Source organism: Oppia nitens, unplaced genomic scaffold, assembly GCF_028296485.1.
Source record: "Oppia nitens isolate AA-2021 unplaced genomic scaffold, nextdenovo-longstitch-racon4-pilon3 scaffold31_pilon_pilon_pilon, whole genome shotgun sequence".
In the NCBI taxonomy this organism is placed as follows: domain Eukaryota; kingdom Metazoa; phylum Arthropoda; class Arachnida; order Sarcoptiformes; family Oppiidae; genus Oppia; species Oppia nitens.
In genome coordinates this window covers 502398-520159 of record NW_026533212.1, presented here as the reverse complement: position 1 = coordinate 520159, position 17762 = coordinate 502398, and the positions used below count along the sequence as shown (strand labels likewise).

General features: G+C 26.1%; 1 protein-coding gene across 1 annotated transcript; it reads right to left on the bottom strand.

Moving 5' to 3' along the window:
- Positions 1 to 1313: 1313 nt before the first annotated feature.
- On the bottom strand, positions 1314 to 17124 carry LOC128956623 (chitin synthase chs-2-like). Its single transcript, XM_054302339.1, has 12 exons — positions 16754 to 17124; positions 13061 to 13505; positions 11129 to 11938; positions 9599 to 10274; positions 8736 to 9001; positions 7948 to 8178; positions 7162 to 7385; positions 6538 to 6800; positions 5619 to 5875; positions 3698 to 4739; positions 2373 to 2743; positions 1314 to 1625 (listed from the first exon to the last, which is right to left on the bottom strand). The coding sequence occupies exons 1-11, from the start codon at positions 17104 to 17106 to the stop codon at positions 2397 to 2399; spliced, it is 4914 nt and encodes a 1637-aa protein (XP_054158314.1). The 5' UTR covers positions 17107 to 17124; the 3' UTR covers positions 1314 to 1625; positions 2373 to 2396.
- Positions 17125 to 17762: the final 638 nt, after the last annotated feature.

Sequence of the window (17762 nt, the reverse complement as noted above, 5' to 3'; positions counted from 1 at the left end):
GTTTTATAATATCACGCGTAAATCATATTTTAATACATTTTTTACAAAATTAATATATCTCACACCATTTAAGAATTATAGCAAAAACCGCATGTGCTAAATATATGAAAACCCCTTTTATATATATATATATTTTGAAAAAATAGTATTACTATTTCAATGTAAATTATTTTTGTTTTAATTTATTATTATTAATATTTTTGTAAATATTTTTGTTGTTGATATATATATATAATACTCAACTATTAATTATACAAATAATAATATATCTTTTTTAAAAAAAATAATAATTGTGATTACATTTTTTTAAAATTGTAAAAATTATAATAATTTTGATAATAAGTGTGTTTGAATTTTTTTTATGAAAAAAAATATTTTTTTAAACTATCTTATAAATCATTATTTTTTTTGTATATTATTATTAACTATTATTTTTTTAAATAATTATTTGACTGAATAAATATTCGACATGTTTATCATCAAAAAAATTATTTTAAAAAATCAAATAAAATTTAATTTATTTAATATTCATAAAAACATATATGAAATTAAAATATAATTAATTAATTTAATATCATATAAAAATTATTTATTATTATTAATTTTATATAATATTTTATAAGTATTTTATATATATATATATACTTGATTTTTATTAAATAAAATAAAATAATTAAATTTCAACATAAAAGTGAAATCAATTTTTTTAAAAAAGATATTATTATTTATTTATTTAAAAAAAAACTATTAATAAGTCAATAGTCGGCACACATGTGTGTATAGTTCACGTGTTCATCACGTGTTGTTGTTGTCGACCATTACATGTATGATATTATGGGGAAAAAATGATTATTAATTATATAGTTATAAATTAAAACAACAAAAAAATAAACTAAAATAAATATCAATTGTTAGAAATTAATAATTTTTGTAACATTAAAAAAAACTTGAAAATTAAATAAACAAATTAAATATTATTTTATTATTATTATTATTATTTAGTAATACATACAAACAAAAATTAAATATCATAATTAATTAATTAAAAACATTAAAACTCAAAATCATTATTTTTATAATAATAATACAAAAAAATTGCTTAAATTAATTATATAAATAAAATTTGTTAAAAATTATTAAAACATTTTGATTCAAAAAAATTAAAACACATGTAAATTATGACTTTAAATATATATATATTTTTAAATAATAATAATTCATTAAAATTTATATTAATTATTTTTTTTAAAAAATTGTTTTTATCACTAAATTATTTATTTTTTTTAAATAATTTTTTATTTGTTTGTTTGTTGACTAAGGCCTGTATAGATGTTGAGGCGTCGGTAGACCACTCAATGAGCTACCGGTGCTGCCGGGAACCGGTTGCAAACGTATGGGTAGTTGACTACTACCACCACCGCCACCACCACTGCTGCCCGACGGCAACCACGACAGTGGCCTATGACTGGAGCCGATAGACGACTCGTTTTGTTCGGCGGCGGTCAACGATATCTGTGAGGACTGTCTACTCATACGGCGATGATTTTCCATAACAATAGTATCGCGACGTTTGCGTAACGCCTGGACAGTACTCTGGCGCCGGAGTATCGACTTTTGGGTGGCATCTATACGGGTAGGTAGGGGTAGGGATAATAGGTATATATACAGTATATATATTATGTGTGTGTATTAGTTAAGTACAAGTATTAGGTTTTACAAATATAGTCAATCTATACCAGTGTTGCGAAATGAGGGGGTGGGTGGTAGGGAATTTATTGTTAATTTATTGTTAATTTATTAGGAATTTATAGGTAATTTATTAGGGAATTTACTGGCAATTTACTGGTAGTTTACTGAGGATTTATTAGGAATTTATTGAGAATATAATGGGAATTTATTGGGAATTTATTGGGAATTTATTACGGAATTTATTGGGAATTTAGTGATAATATAATGGAAATTTACTGAGAATTTATTAGGAATTTATTTAGGAATTTACTGGTAATTTACTGGGAATTTACTGAGAATTTAATGTGAAATTTACTAAAATTTGACAAAAAAAAAATTGGGTCGTTTAAAAATGCGCACACTAAAAAATTGTTAACCCCACCTCCTATAACCCCCCCCCTCATAGTCACCAAACTCATAGTCAAGATTATTGTTAATTTACCCCCCCATACCCTAGCCCCTGATATGGAAAACCTTTCGCAACCCCCCCCCCCCCAAACCCCACCTGATATATGTGTGTATTAGTTAAAGTACTACTAGTATTAGTCGGTATTAGTCGGGGGGGGGGSGGGGGGGATAAATAGTGTATGTATTAAATAGTGTATAGTAATACCACAAGTAATATGTGGTCATACAGTACATACCGGTGCTATCGGGCCTCAGACTCATCAGTCGTGTACGAAAAGCGTGATCCAGATTATGTTGGACAGGGCTCTGGACCTGCGGTTTCCGAACATAGACTTACGATTGTTTGGCAGATTATCCGAACTCAGGACCACTGTATTCTGGTCGTCCATATCGTCCAAACCTTTCAGCTTCTGTAGCTGTTTGGTTATTTGGACAATATTCTTGTCAATGATAGCGTCGTCGTCTTCATTGCCACCGGCCGTCCCTTTCTGGCAGAAGTCGATGTTAGTGAAGGCCAGCAGATGGGCGAGTGTACCGAACCGGTGCATAAACATACCGATCAATTGGATGACCAGAATTATGCCGAAAAATGCTACCAATACTAGACCTAATAGGAGGGGAGAGGAGGGGGAGGGATAGGGTGAGTAAGTGAGTGATTAGTTAGTAATATGTAAATAAATTTTTGTTTTAGATATATATCTATATATATATATATCGGTATTATATTATAGTTTATTATAATTTATTAAAATTTTTTAATTATCAAAAAAATTAATTATATAATTTTAATTATTTTTGTTTATATACAGTGTATATATAATATATTATATTTATACAGTATATATATAGATACAATATAACTATCTATCTAACCTAACATAACCTAACCATCTAACCTAACCTAACCTAACCTAACTTAACCATCTAACCTAACGTAACCATCTAACCTAACCTAACGTAACCATCTAACCTAACCTAACCTAACGTAACCATCTAACCTAACCTAACTTAACCATCTAACCTAACGTAACCATCTAACCTAACCTAACGTAACCATCTAACCTAACGTAACCATCTATATATATATATATAACCTAACGTAACCATCTAACCTATACCTATTAACCATCTAACCTAACGTAACCATCTAACCTAACCTAACGTAACCATCTAACCTAACCTAACCTAACCTAACGTAACCATCTAACCTAACCTAACCATCTAACCTAACCTAACTTATATATATATATATATATATAACCATCTAACCTAACCTAACTTAACCATCTAACCTAACGTAACCATCTAACCTAACCTAACGTAACCATCTAACCTAACCTAACCTAACCTAACGTAACCATCTAACCTAACCTAACCATCTAACCTAACCTAACGTAACCATCTAACCTAACCTAACCATCTAACCTAACCTAACGTAACCATCTAACCCTATCCTCATAATAACAACCAACATTTAAACTCAAAAATCTAAACACCACCACCACTCATACCTACATCTACACACACCCACACACACCACACATTCAATGGGCACACCTACCTATCGGATCCATTTTAATATAATGATAAACCGGTTCCTTATCGTATTTATCTTCCTTCTCATTATACCCGGTAATATTCCAGTGATCGATACCGGTTTTAATTTCAAAATTAAATACATCCGGGTGCATTTGTAACAATAGGACAAATAGGATAAACAGGGTATTGATAATAGCAAATGCAAACACCATTTTATTACGGAGTTCCCGCAAATCCGATGCTATACGTGCCTGTTCTTTAGGATTTTCATCCAGGGGTAGCAAATATTTCGGTATAAATGTTTGCCAAAAATCTAGTTCATCATCTTCGAGGGGAACTATAGGAAATTTTTTGAATGTTTTATCCCCGACCCAACGGGGCAACTTGGCACCCATTTTAGATTCGGCTATTGATGGTGCACCCGATCGGACACCACCGCCTGGACCACCAGTTTCTTGACTACCCATCGAATCCATTGACGACCTGTCGCTAGTTTCATCTTCAGTATCACCCGCTTCTATAGTAGACAGTCCTCCTCCTCCACCGCCACCTCCCTGTCCTCCTGCATCCATCATACGATCTACATGTGCCCGGTTTGTCGATGATTGTCGTCTAATGGATGTCAGGGTATTACGTCTACCACCCGATAGGCTATACTGTTCCGATTGATCGGCAGTGGTTACCTGTGTCTTGATTACGGTAACCGATTCGGACATTCGGGTTAACTGTTCCCTGATTTCCGTTAGTTTAGCCGATTCCTCATCGGATCGCTGACTTGAACAGCACATACATGTTAGGATACCACCCGATCCGCGGCCACCGCCGCCACCCAGTTGTGACAAATTAAGGAAACCTAACATATTTTTCTTTTTAGCTTTGGCCGCTTCGGCCTCGGCCGCTGCTTCGGCCGCTTGTTGGGCCTCTTTGGCCGTCAACTTGGACTTGACCTCACGTGTACCCCACGATACTATATGCATATTGGTTACCGAATAGATGGTCAACAGTAGATACATACTGGGTATCAGTAACATATACAATGGTAACGGTATGACACAACTAAACTCCTGTAGTTTTTTTTGATGGTGTTGTTGGGTTGGGAACAGGGAGTTGATTGAGAAAAAAATAAATAATAAAAATTGTATTAATAATAATTGTTTGGAAAATTTTTTGATATTTGTAAAAATAAAATCATTATATAAATGTATAGAATTTGTTATTTTTTTTTGTATAATTTAATTTAATTTATTTAATTAATTATAAAAAAAAAATATTATCGGTTTTTAATATTTAACTTTTAGTTTTTTTTAATTTATAAGAAAATAATATTTTTTTTAAAAATATAAATAGTATTTAATAACTATAACTTTAATAACATATTTATCATCAAATTGTAATTTTTGAATTAATTATTAAATAATTAGTTAATTAATAATTAACTAATATATATATATATATATATATCCTATTAATATTAATAATTACACACAAACCCCACACACACACACACAAACTAATAAACACACAAACGCAACTGTCACACCATAACACACATACACACCTCCCACACACACATACACACACATACACACACAAAACACACAAACACACAAAACACACATAAACACATAATATACACATAATATATATATATATACACACACAGTATATATAATTACACACACATACAATTATAATATAATAACATACATCACACACATACACACACATACACACACATCACACACATCACACACATCCACACATACACACACACACTTAACACACACACAAAACCACACAAACACACATGACACACATCCACACACATAACACACATATTCACACATCACACACATCCCACACATACACACACATACACACACATACACACACATACACACACATACACACACAYACACACACACACAYASACATAGACATACCTGTGGATGTATAATGGCTGCTATAACAAACGATCCCATTAGTCCCAGAAAAAACATGGAGTTTGGTGTGAATATAGTTTTCTGAAACATATCTATACATATCCCRACATAGACGGCCAACATTACCAGTGCATAGATAGTCGACAGTATCATTGCCAGGAAGATTATGTGATCATTTTTTTTGACTGTCATACATACGATTGAAAACAGCAGCACCGGTATTACATTGACTACAATCGATACAGTACTGGTTAGTCCTAAAATAAATTATATAGTTTAATATATATATATGCAACAAAAATTAGATATATAAACAATAAATTGTTAGTTATATTATTTAAACAACAACAAAAAATTATAAAAAAATAAATAGTTATTTAATTTAATTTATTTTTTTTAATATAATTATAACGTTAATTATTATTGTAAACTAAATTATAAGTTAGTATTAGTTTTATTTATTTAATTTTTTGTTGTTATGATTATTAATTGATTAGAGTTTTATCACACATTAATTAGTTTATTATAGAAAATAATAATAATAATTAATATATTGATTTCAATTAATTTTAAAGAAAAAATATATATATATATAAATTTAGGTATGGGTTAAGTAAGTAAACAAACAAACAAATATATAATTGAAATCATTATATTAATTATTATTTATTTTATATTATATAACTATATGTCTATAACTTTAATCAATTAATAAATCAAAAAAATACAAAATAAAAAACCAATAATAAATTATTAATTTAAAAATTTAAAATAATAATTATTAGGAATATAATAATTTTTTTTCTTAAATTAAATAAATAACTATTTATCAATTTAATTATATTAGCACCTTGTTAAAATTATAATTAATTAATTTATTTATTTATTTTATAATGTATTTATATATCACATGTTATACCTAATACAGTGTTGACAGCGCCGACAACCATCAAAAATATGGTACCCGGACTTAATACCGTACCGATCATCATCATAGCCTGATAAAGGATATACAGTTTGGATATGTCATTGTTGACGGCAACCGTACGCTTGTAGTCGCCCAATAGGTCCATAATGTTGGCCATTGTTGACGGTGCCCAACGGCGTCGTTGTGTATAGAATTCACCGAAACCTTCCGGTGCGTGTGTATAGGAATCACTAGCGGCACAGTATTCAATGCGCCTGTAGTTTTTAGATGGTGGTGTGGGTGCGGTAGTGGGGTGGGTAGGGTTTTTAGGAATAAGTGAAAAAGTTATATTAAATTTATATTAGTTTTTCATGTATTTATAAAATAGTTTGTGTTTATAGATCTATGTTTATGTGTTTATGTATGTATCTGTGTGTATGTGTGTATGTGTTTATGTATGTGTATGTGTGTATGTGTGTATGTGTTTATGTATGTGTATGTGTGTATGTGTGTATGTGTGTATGTGTGTGTGTATGTGTTTATGTATGTGTTTATGTATCTGTGTATATGTATGTATGTTTGTGTGATTGTGTACTTATGTATGTGTAGGCAACATATTTTTTTAGTCATACATACCAGCCCTGTTGCAGCAACAATGTACACAACCATCGGTCCTCTCCCTGATCGTACTGTACGTAATGCAGGGCTTCGGATGGTTTAGTCGTATACTTATTCATAACACTGTCGTCCATAACAGCCCGGGCTCTGAATAGTGAGAAACAGCCGGGACTGCACAGTACACACCCGAACACGTGTTCGGTTGCTTTTTGTAGCCAATGGCCGATTGCGTACTCAAATTTCTAGAGTAGGGGTGGATAGAGGGGGAGGGGGTCGGGACCCGAAAAATTATTTCGAAAAAAATTAAAATATGACATAAATTATATGATTTTTTTCAAAAACAAAATAATAATAATTTCTGTAATATATTTAATATTTATTATTAGATATTATAGATAATTATAATTTTAGTTAATTTGGTATAAAATAATAATAATAATATTATTAATAATAAATAAATTGACTAAATATTGAAATTAAATCAATAATATGATTATTAATTTATATATATATATATATATATACTGTATATAATTTATTGATATATTGAAAAATCGATATTTAATTAATATATTAAATAAAAATTAAATTATCAAAAAAAAAATCTTATTCAATAAAATATGATCCCACCCCCACAATTACAAGGTCAAGGTCAAATATAATGTATAAATGTTTGTATAGTAGGTAGGGGTTGAACTAAAATATGTTATATACTATACAGGTATATGTGTGTGGCGATAGGGGGTGGGGATGGGCATCTATATTATATTTAACTATATATATATATATATATTTTCAACAAACCTGATACCAGACCATAGGTCCCGGTCCTATCGGATGTATACGTCCGCAGGCGGCGCCCAATTTTTTATTTTTTTTCATCAAATCTACAACTAGGTTGAGTGCGGTCGGCCTAAAGTTGATGTCACCATCCAATGCCAGTATAAACGTATTCATAGCAATGGTTTCTTTGCGTCGTTCGTCCATTGGTTTGGCAGCCAAACGATAGCCTAACAGGTAGTACATGTACATACACTAGTGTRTGGACAGGTAGGTATATGAAAATAAATATTAGATATAAGTAATTGTATTTTTTAAAATAATAATGATTTACTACTAGTAGGGTGGGTGTGGTGGGTGTGCAACTATATAAACTACTAATTATTAATTTCTAATTTCTAGTCTAATATTAATTTTTAAAAAAAAATATTTTTTAAATAATTAAAATTAATTTTTTTATATTTAAATTAATAATAAATTTTGTTTTTAAAATTTAGTTTCTATATTATATAAATTAATATCTAATTATTATTATTATTATTATAATAAAAAACTATTCAAATATATTTAATATAATAAAAATCTATTTTTTAGAAAATTAAAATAAAATATATTTTATTAATTTTTTTTATTAATTAAATATATATATATATATTGTTTTTGTTGGTTATGCATATATATTTATATATATAATAAATAGATAGCACTCAACCACCCCCAACCCTTGACACCTACACCCTATACGGTCAGCCTATACACACACCCCACCCCCCCACACACACACCCCATGTGTTATTAAATTAATTGCATACCTGTGACCAACGTTTTCTATGCCTAATCAATATCTTATCTTTCAAGTGGGCAATCAATTTATTTTGGCCCGGTAGTGTCCACTCCAATTTACCACCATATGGTGTCGGCACAACATTGGGCTTCTGTAGCTGTATAATAGTTTCGTGTACATAACTGGCCGCTTCGTCCATTGTTTCGACCAACTGACGGACAAATCGGTTGACTACCCGATCGTCTTCGTCATCCGAAACTCCCTGATCGAAGGCGTCGTCAAAAAATATGTTGACTACCAGTGCCACCCAATGATAAAATAAGATAGGTATAGGTAAATAGGTTAATTGAAAAAATAAAGTTATAATATAATTATAGAAAGTTAAAAATCTTAATATAATAATTTTTAAAAAATTTATAAAATAATAAATTTAGGTAGCTAATATTTATAAAATTATTTTTTTTGAAATATATATATATATATATATACTATAACTTTATATCGGTATAATTTAAATTATTATTTTTTAGGTTAATTTTGTTTATATATAAAAAAAAATATTCAAATCAAACTAAAATGATTTACAAATACTACTATAAAAAAATTAATTATCAATATATATATATATATATATATATATATATAGAGAGAGAGAGAGAGAGAGAGAGAGAGAGATTAATTGAATAACAATTTAAACTAATCCTATGCTAGAAATCCAAATATATATTTATTTAAGATTACATACACAAAAAAAAAGTTTTGTGATTTTAAAAGAGTATATAAATTATATTATTATTATTATTATGAGAGTCAGAGAGAGTCAGAGAGAGTCAGAGAGAGTCAGAGAGAGTCAGAGAGAGTCAGAGAGAGCTAACTATTAGGTAGACTTACATTCAATTTCATAGTAATCAGTTAGACTGGGATTCAATTGGAAAAATTCTTGGGCCGTCTTTCGGGCGCATTGGTCGGCATCCAATCGGATCACTGCTTTCAGCGTCTGTATCATCTCATCTTTGGATTCGTGCCACATAGTGGTACAAACATAGATGGTTACGGTTTCATCTGGTTTGCTAACTACCAGTCCTCCTCCTCCTCCTCCTCCTCCCGCACCGTTAGCTGCAGCCGATAGGCCGGCCATCGGTTCGGTAACCGATTCGTACATATGATCCATTTGGCGCTGTTGTTGTATGCTATCAAATGTCGGTGCACTGGCATTGATGGCAGTGTTAGTCATCAGTGCCTCCTCAGCCGTTTCCAGGGGTTGGCCATCTTTATCGGCGGGCACTGGCAGCGGATCGTCCATAACGTTCAGTCGACGCCTGTTCATAGCCAGCGACTGATCGATACATATGGAGCTATACATTGGTATTATAAATAGTTTTTCCGTTGAGGCCAGTCGTTCACTAGTGGAAAACCATATATGTATGGCTATCCACATTTGGGAGGCCAGGGATAGGATCCACATGAATGTGTTGACATAGTTGTAGGCGTTTTCATTGTAGGCGAAAACGTCGACTTCGCGGGTATACCAGAATACGTATTGAAAACCGGGCCAAAAGTTGCATATCTATTGTATAGTATTAGATATATATTTAAAAAAAATTAATAATTAATTATTATTTATATAATAATTTCAAATAAATATATATTTATTTTCTATATTTTTTTGTTGAATCTAATTAATTAATAATAAATTTTTGTAATAAAAATTTTTAATTTAGTTAAATATATATATATATATTTAAAAAATTAATTTAATAATTAATTATTATTTATATCATAATTGAAATAAATATTTTTTTATATTTTTTGAATCTAATTAATTAATTAATAATAAATTTTTGTAATAAAATTTTTTAATTTAGTTAAATATATATATATTTAAAAAATTAATTTAATAATTAATTATTATTTATATCATAATTGAAATAAATATTTTTTTCTATAATTTTTTGAATCTAATTAATTAATTAAATAATAAATTTTTTATAATTAATTATAAATTTTTTAGATTCAGCAACACTTACTAATTACAGTATAACTAACTAATAAAATAATTATTATTTATTTATTATTTTCTAAACATAATTATTATTTATTTATTATTTTCTAAACATAATTATTATTTATTTATTATTTTCTAAACATAATTATTATTTTATTAATTTTTCCAAACAAAAAGTATAGCCACAAAAATAACAATATAATTATTATATAAATCTAATAATAATATTTTTTTGTGATATCTATTTATTTGATATATGATTTGTTTTTAGAATTAAAAAAAATAATAATAATTATTATCACAAATATTATATTAAATATTTAATAATAATAAATATATATATATATATATATATATATTTCACATCATATACTAAATACAGTATATATATATATATATACATGACATACACATACCTGACACTTGTCCTCACCGGCTGCCGATACCATTGCCCATAGAAACGACACCGTAAACGGTACGGCCATATTGACGGGTATGGCAAACGATACACCCTGTATACAAATTTTACACGAAAACTTGCCGACAGCGTAGCACATATAGCTGGCCGTAATCTGGACGAGCAGTACCCAAACGGGTACATACGGATCGGATATCGACATAATATGATCGTCACCGTCCATCGGGGTCTGGTGTTCAAACTGGGACTTATCACGGATGATAGCTATATCGTAGTTACGATAGGCTTCACCAAATCGGCTAAACATTGTACCCACAGTAGCCGTATCCTCGTTCAGGTATTCAATTAGGATCATCATCGATAGGATGACCAAACATTTCCATAGTGATACGATCAGGTATGTAAAATAACGACTACGGGCCAGATCTTGCCGGCACTGGTCCAGCCATTTGGATACTATATTAGCCGATGGTTTTAGCCGGGCACCGGGATCTACATAATTTTCCCACCAAGTAAACGATACCATGATCAAGGCTAGGGGCAGATACCAGTACATACGTGAGCCGTCATCATGGACGATAATTGGCCAGACTATTAGCCCAGCAAACTGGAAACAACAGGCCAGTAGGGTTAGTATACGGTTTAGTAGTTTATCATTGTCCTGGACAGTCGATAGTAGTAATAGTAGCCCGGGTATCAAACATATACTATTGGTTATCATAGCACCTTTGATCGAGTCAATGGTAGGTAGTATTAGGAAGATTAGCAGTGATATGCCGATTGCGTTGAACGTTTCGGTTGTAAATACCTGTATAGGTATGTGTGGGGGAGGAATGGGAGGTTAGTTATGTATCATAAATGTATAGATCACAGTTAATAATGTCTATTATGTTATATAACTATTTAAATATATAAAAAATAAGACTATAGGATAGTATTTAGATTTATATTATTGATCTAAAAAATATAGATATAAATTGTTTTGAGGAATAGGGTGTTGGGAGGGAGGGAGGGAGGGAATGGTAGGTAAGTATAGTAATGTTAAATGTATGGATAGATAGAGATCAATGAGTTAATGATAATTGTATTGTAACTAATGTATTGCTGGTATTATATATATATATATATATATATATATATATATTTAGATATTTAAATTGATTTTTACAAATATTTCTATAAATATATAGAAAAACATTAAAATATTGTAAAAATTTTTGTAAAAACTTTTTTTTAAACAAAAATATTAAACTAACATAACATCTATGAAAATAAATTATTAGAAATAATAGTAATTTACAGTATATTTTTTAGACCAAAAATAAATGTTACGATTTGTTTTACAAAATATTTTATGAATACTAAAATAAAAAAAATTATACACAAAAAAAACTACAAAACATTTACACTAAACTAATTTTGCAATGTATATTAAAAAAAACATTAAATCAACTAAAAATGTAAAATAAATTAAATCATTACACAAACAATAAAAAACACAAATAAAATCATAACTAAATAAATTATATAACATTTAGTTTAAAAACAAAATTATTTCCAAAAAAAATTTAAACAAATTATTATTTGTTAGGTTTTTAACAGACAAACAAATAATAATAATAATAATAATAATAATAATAATAATACTAATACTAATAATAATACTAATAATACTAATAATAATAATACTAATAATAATACTAATAATAATACTAATAATAATAATAATAATAMTAATAATAATAATAATAATAATAATAATAATAATAATACTAATAATAATAATAATAATACTAATAATAATACTAATACTAATAATAATACTAATAATAATAATACTAATACTAATAATAATAATAATACTAATAATAATAATACTAATAATAATAATACTAATAATAATAATAATAATACTAATAATAATAATTACCGTTAAAAATGTCCGCCACTCGGGTATCTTATAGGTCTTGAAATAGCATATACGGGCACTACGACCCCATACAAACAACTCGGGGGTAATGGTAGCAAAAAATAGGGTCCATAACCAGGCTATCCTCTCCGGGTCGTCAATAGCATAGATAGTTGTATAACGTTTATCCCGGTCCAGGGGTGGTTCAATTTGATAGATACCCCCGTCCTCGTTACACAATGGGATCGTACGGTTAACTTTGATCATCGATGTCATCAATAGGATGAACGACTTGCTGATGACTGCAAACCCCAGGGTTACGACAAATGTAAAAAAATAGGCAAAAACTTTGAACCATTTGATAATGATTTCAAGCCATTCACCCGATAGGGTTTCGTCGTCATCCGGCGGCGGTATTGTCTTAAACCGGTCCCAGGCTTTCAGTTCCTCCGATTGACGTTTAGGTCTAATAATAATAATAATTAAGAAAAAATAAATTAAATAATTGAATAAATAATTGATTTTTGAAAAAAATGATTTTATTATTATTATTATTAGTAAAAAATTAAATTATTAATTAAATAATTGATTTTTGAAAAAAATGATTTTATTATTATTATTAATAAAAAAATTAATTAATTAATTAAATAATTGATTTTTTTAAAAAATGATTTTATTATTATTATTAGTAAAAAAATTAATTAATTAATTAAATAATTGATTTTTTTTAAAAATGATTTTATTATTATTATTAGTAAAAAAATTAATTAAATAATTGATTTTTTTAAAAATGATTTTTTTATTATTATTATTATTAGTTAAGAAAATAGATAAATAAATAATTGTTTTAAAATTGATTTTATTAGTAAAATTAAATAATTATATAAATTATTGATTTTAAATAAATGATTTTATTATTAGTAGTAAAATTAATTAAATAAATAAATAATTTAATTAAAATGATTTTATTATTATTATTAGTTAAAATAAATAATTGAGTTAATAAAAAACAATTTTTAATAATAAACTTAATGTAATTTATAATTTATTAGTTAATTAGTATTAGTTTTTGTTTGTTTGTTTGCATTTTTAAAAAAAATGTTTTTTATATATAGTTTATGAATAATGTATTAATTAATTAATTAATTAATTAATATATAGATTTTTAAATTATTATTAAATTTTTTTATATTTCAGTAGTGTTTTACAAATAATAATAATAATAATAATTTTTGTTGTTGATTAAGGTTTATCTAAATTTGCTAAAATATTGTAATTTTATATAATTTTTTTAGTTATTTATTAATGTAAAATAATTATTATTATTATAATTATTACATTATTGTATAAATTGAAAAAATTAATTTTTAAAAAAATGTTTAGTTAACTAATTAATACAACAATTTTTTTGCCATAATTTTTTAATTGATATATCAATTAATAATAAAAAATTAAATAAATGTTATTTATGGTATTTAATTTATAAAAATAAAATTTAATTAATTTTGTTAACATAACTATCGTATACTATATATTGTAATAATAATTATATTGTATTATTATATTATTAAATGTCAAATATATATATATTTTTAAAAATTTCTAATTAATTTCTAATATTGTAATAAAATATTTGTTTGTATTTTTCTAAAAAATTATTATTTTATTTTTCTAAAAATTATTTGTATAATAATATTTGTATTATACTTTAATTTTGTTTGTTTTTTTAAAACTGTTATTATTATTATAATAATTAAATGACTAATTTTTTTAGTTATAACTTCTATATAAGTGTTTTTTATTATTTTTATTATTTAGATATGATTTGACAGCAAAATAAATAATATATATATATAAAGATTTCTGTAATCAATATTGAAAATTGTGTCACTTTTTACTATCAGTTTAGTAATATTAATATCAATATTAAGTCTATATATATAATAATAATAATAATAATTTTATATTTTATATACAGATATGATATATTGATATATACTGTATATATAGTTATTATAATTGACATGACATTCAACAACAACAAAAAAATAATATAAAAATTTCTAATTATTATTATTATTATTAGTTTTTTTTGTCATATAATAATTACAATATATATATATATATCATATTTGTTTTATATATAAATTATAATATAATATATAACTTAATAACTAAATAACTATCGAAAACTAAGATAATTATAATAATATTATTTTTTTAGACTATAGCTAAATAATAAAAATAATTTTTAAAAAATAAATAGTAATAATAATAATTTATTGATTTTTGTTGTTGTTGCTTGATACAATATATATATATTATTAGTGATATTACTATTAGTGATAAAGTTATTTATTTTCACACATTTTATTTTAAATATGTCATATATTGCTTATCTATCCTAGTTTTTTAGTATAACGTATAGTTTAGAGCACATACCTAACAATAATAAATAGGTATTACCTTATTTTCTAGTAATATAGTATTGAACTAACTGATAGACATACAGTATATACGGTATTATCTATCAATTAATTGATATTTAAAAAATTTATATAAAAATTTTTTATCAATAATATCCGCATAACATATAATATCTGTTAATATTGTTGTTATTAAACACTAAAATATTTTTTTATTTTGAAAATAAATTTGACTAAAATTTTTTTTAAACATTTAATTAAATAGTTTATAATTATTATAAATAAAATAAATAATTAATTATTTTTATAGTAAATATTAAAAATCAAGGTTATTATTATTACTATTAATTTTTACTAATTTAATAGATTTTTTGTTTTGCTTTTTTTTGTTGATATATATTTCAATATTAAGACAATATAATCCTAAAATTATATTCAAACTATATATTTGTATAAAATATAAGATATAAATAAAAATTAAAAACTAATGATAACAGAAAAATATATAAAACACTTATATATTATAATTACATTATATATATATATTTGACTGAAATATATTTCACACATCAATAGTACCGCTAATTATATATTGAAAAATTATATTAATGTAATTATTTTTTTTACATAATAATCAAAAATGTTATGATTAGTAATTAAATAGTTATTAAAATTACATATATATATATATATATATATCTATACATATACTTAAGTTAAGTAACAACAAAAAAAWTGATTTTATTTTAATGAATAGTAATCTAATATATTATTGAAATAGATATATATATATATATATATATGTTAAATATTGAATCAATTATTGAATTATTGAAATAATACATTTTTAAAATAAATGTTTAAAGGTTACCTACACATTAATACATACACACACACATACATACACACACATACATACACACATACTTACATACACACTCACACACACACACAYACATACACACACATACATACACACATACTTACATACACACTCACACATAAACTCACACATAAACACACATACACATATACACACATACACACATACACACATACACATATACATACATACACACACACACACACATACACACACATACACACACATATACACACACATATACACACATACATACTGGACACATAAACTTAAAATAACCATGATTCATTTAATTAAAAATGAACTTGTTAAATTTTTAAAAACAATTACTAATACTATTACTACTAATAATAATAATAATAATAAAAATTAAAAAAAATCTATATATAAATCACAACAACTGACCCGCCGTTAAACATGGACTCAAACTCGTCGCCTTCGGTGGTGTCCATCATTTCATGGCCACCACTACCGGTGCCGTTACCGATGTTACCGAAGTGGACGTCATGCATATGATTATCGTTGATAAACCCGGGGTTGTCAAACATGGTCGTACCGGTCATATTGAAACTGACACCACTGTTGATACGAGGATCGCCTGATTGACGATAACTATAATGATTGTTATCGGAGTTGTTTTGGCTTCGCCTGAGTACTACACCATCAGCACCGGCAGCACCAGCACCGGTAGGTCCCGTATGACTCATATTATTTAATTCAAAATTATTATTAGGATTATGATTATAGTTTGTTTGCATTGTTTTTACATTATTTAACTATTGAAAAAATTTATAACTAATTATATATATATTGTTAGTTATTATTATTATTATTAATAATTAATTAATTATTTTTTTAAATATATATATATATACAGTCCTATTGTTGCACAAAAAAAAATTAAATTAAAATCATAAACAAATTAACATTTTTTTTTATTAGTCTATTATTATTATTATTATTTAAAATAAAAACTATAATTGAAAATAACTTTTTTGTTTAACACAATTTAAAAAATAAAAATAATATAAAACTTTATTATAAAATAATAATAATAATATTAATGATTTACAATTATACAGTATATAAATGTTATCTTAGTTTTTAATGAAATTAGCAAAATATATATAATATATGTGTGAAAACTTTAGGTGTAATATTTGCTAAAAGATTTACAAAAAAAATATGAAAAAATTTTTTTTATTTTATTTCACTACTAATACTGTACTAAGTTTTAACACTGATATATACTGTATGTGTAGACAATAGGGTATTTAAATTTTAAATATATATATATATTAAGTATATATACCTTATATATATATGATATTTATTATATTATCTTATTATTATTATTATTATTATTATTATTATTAGTAATTATTATGGCATTTATTTTATTTTGTATGTCACA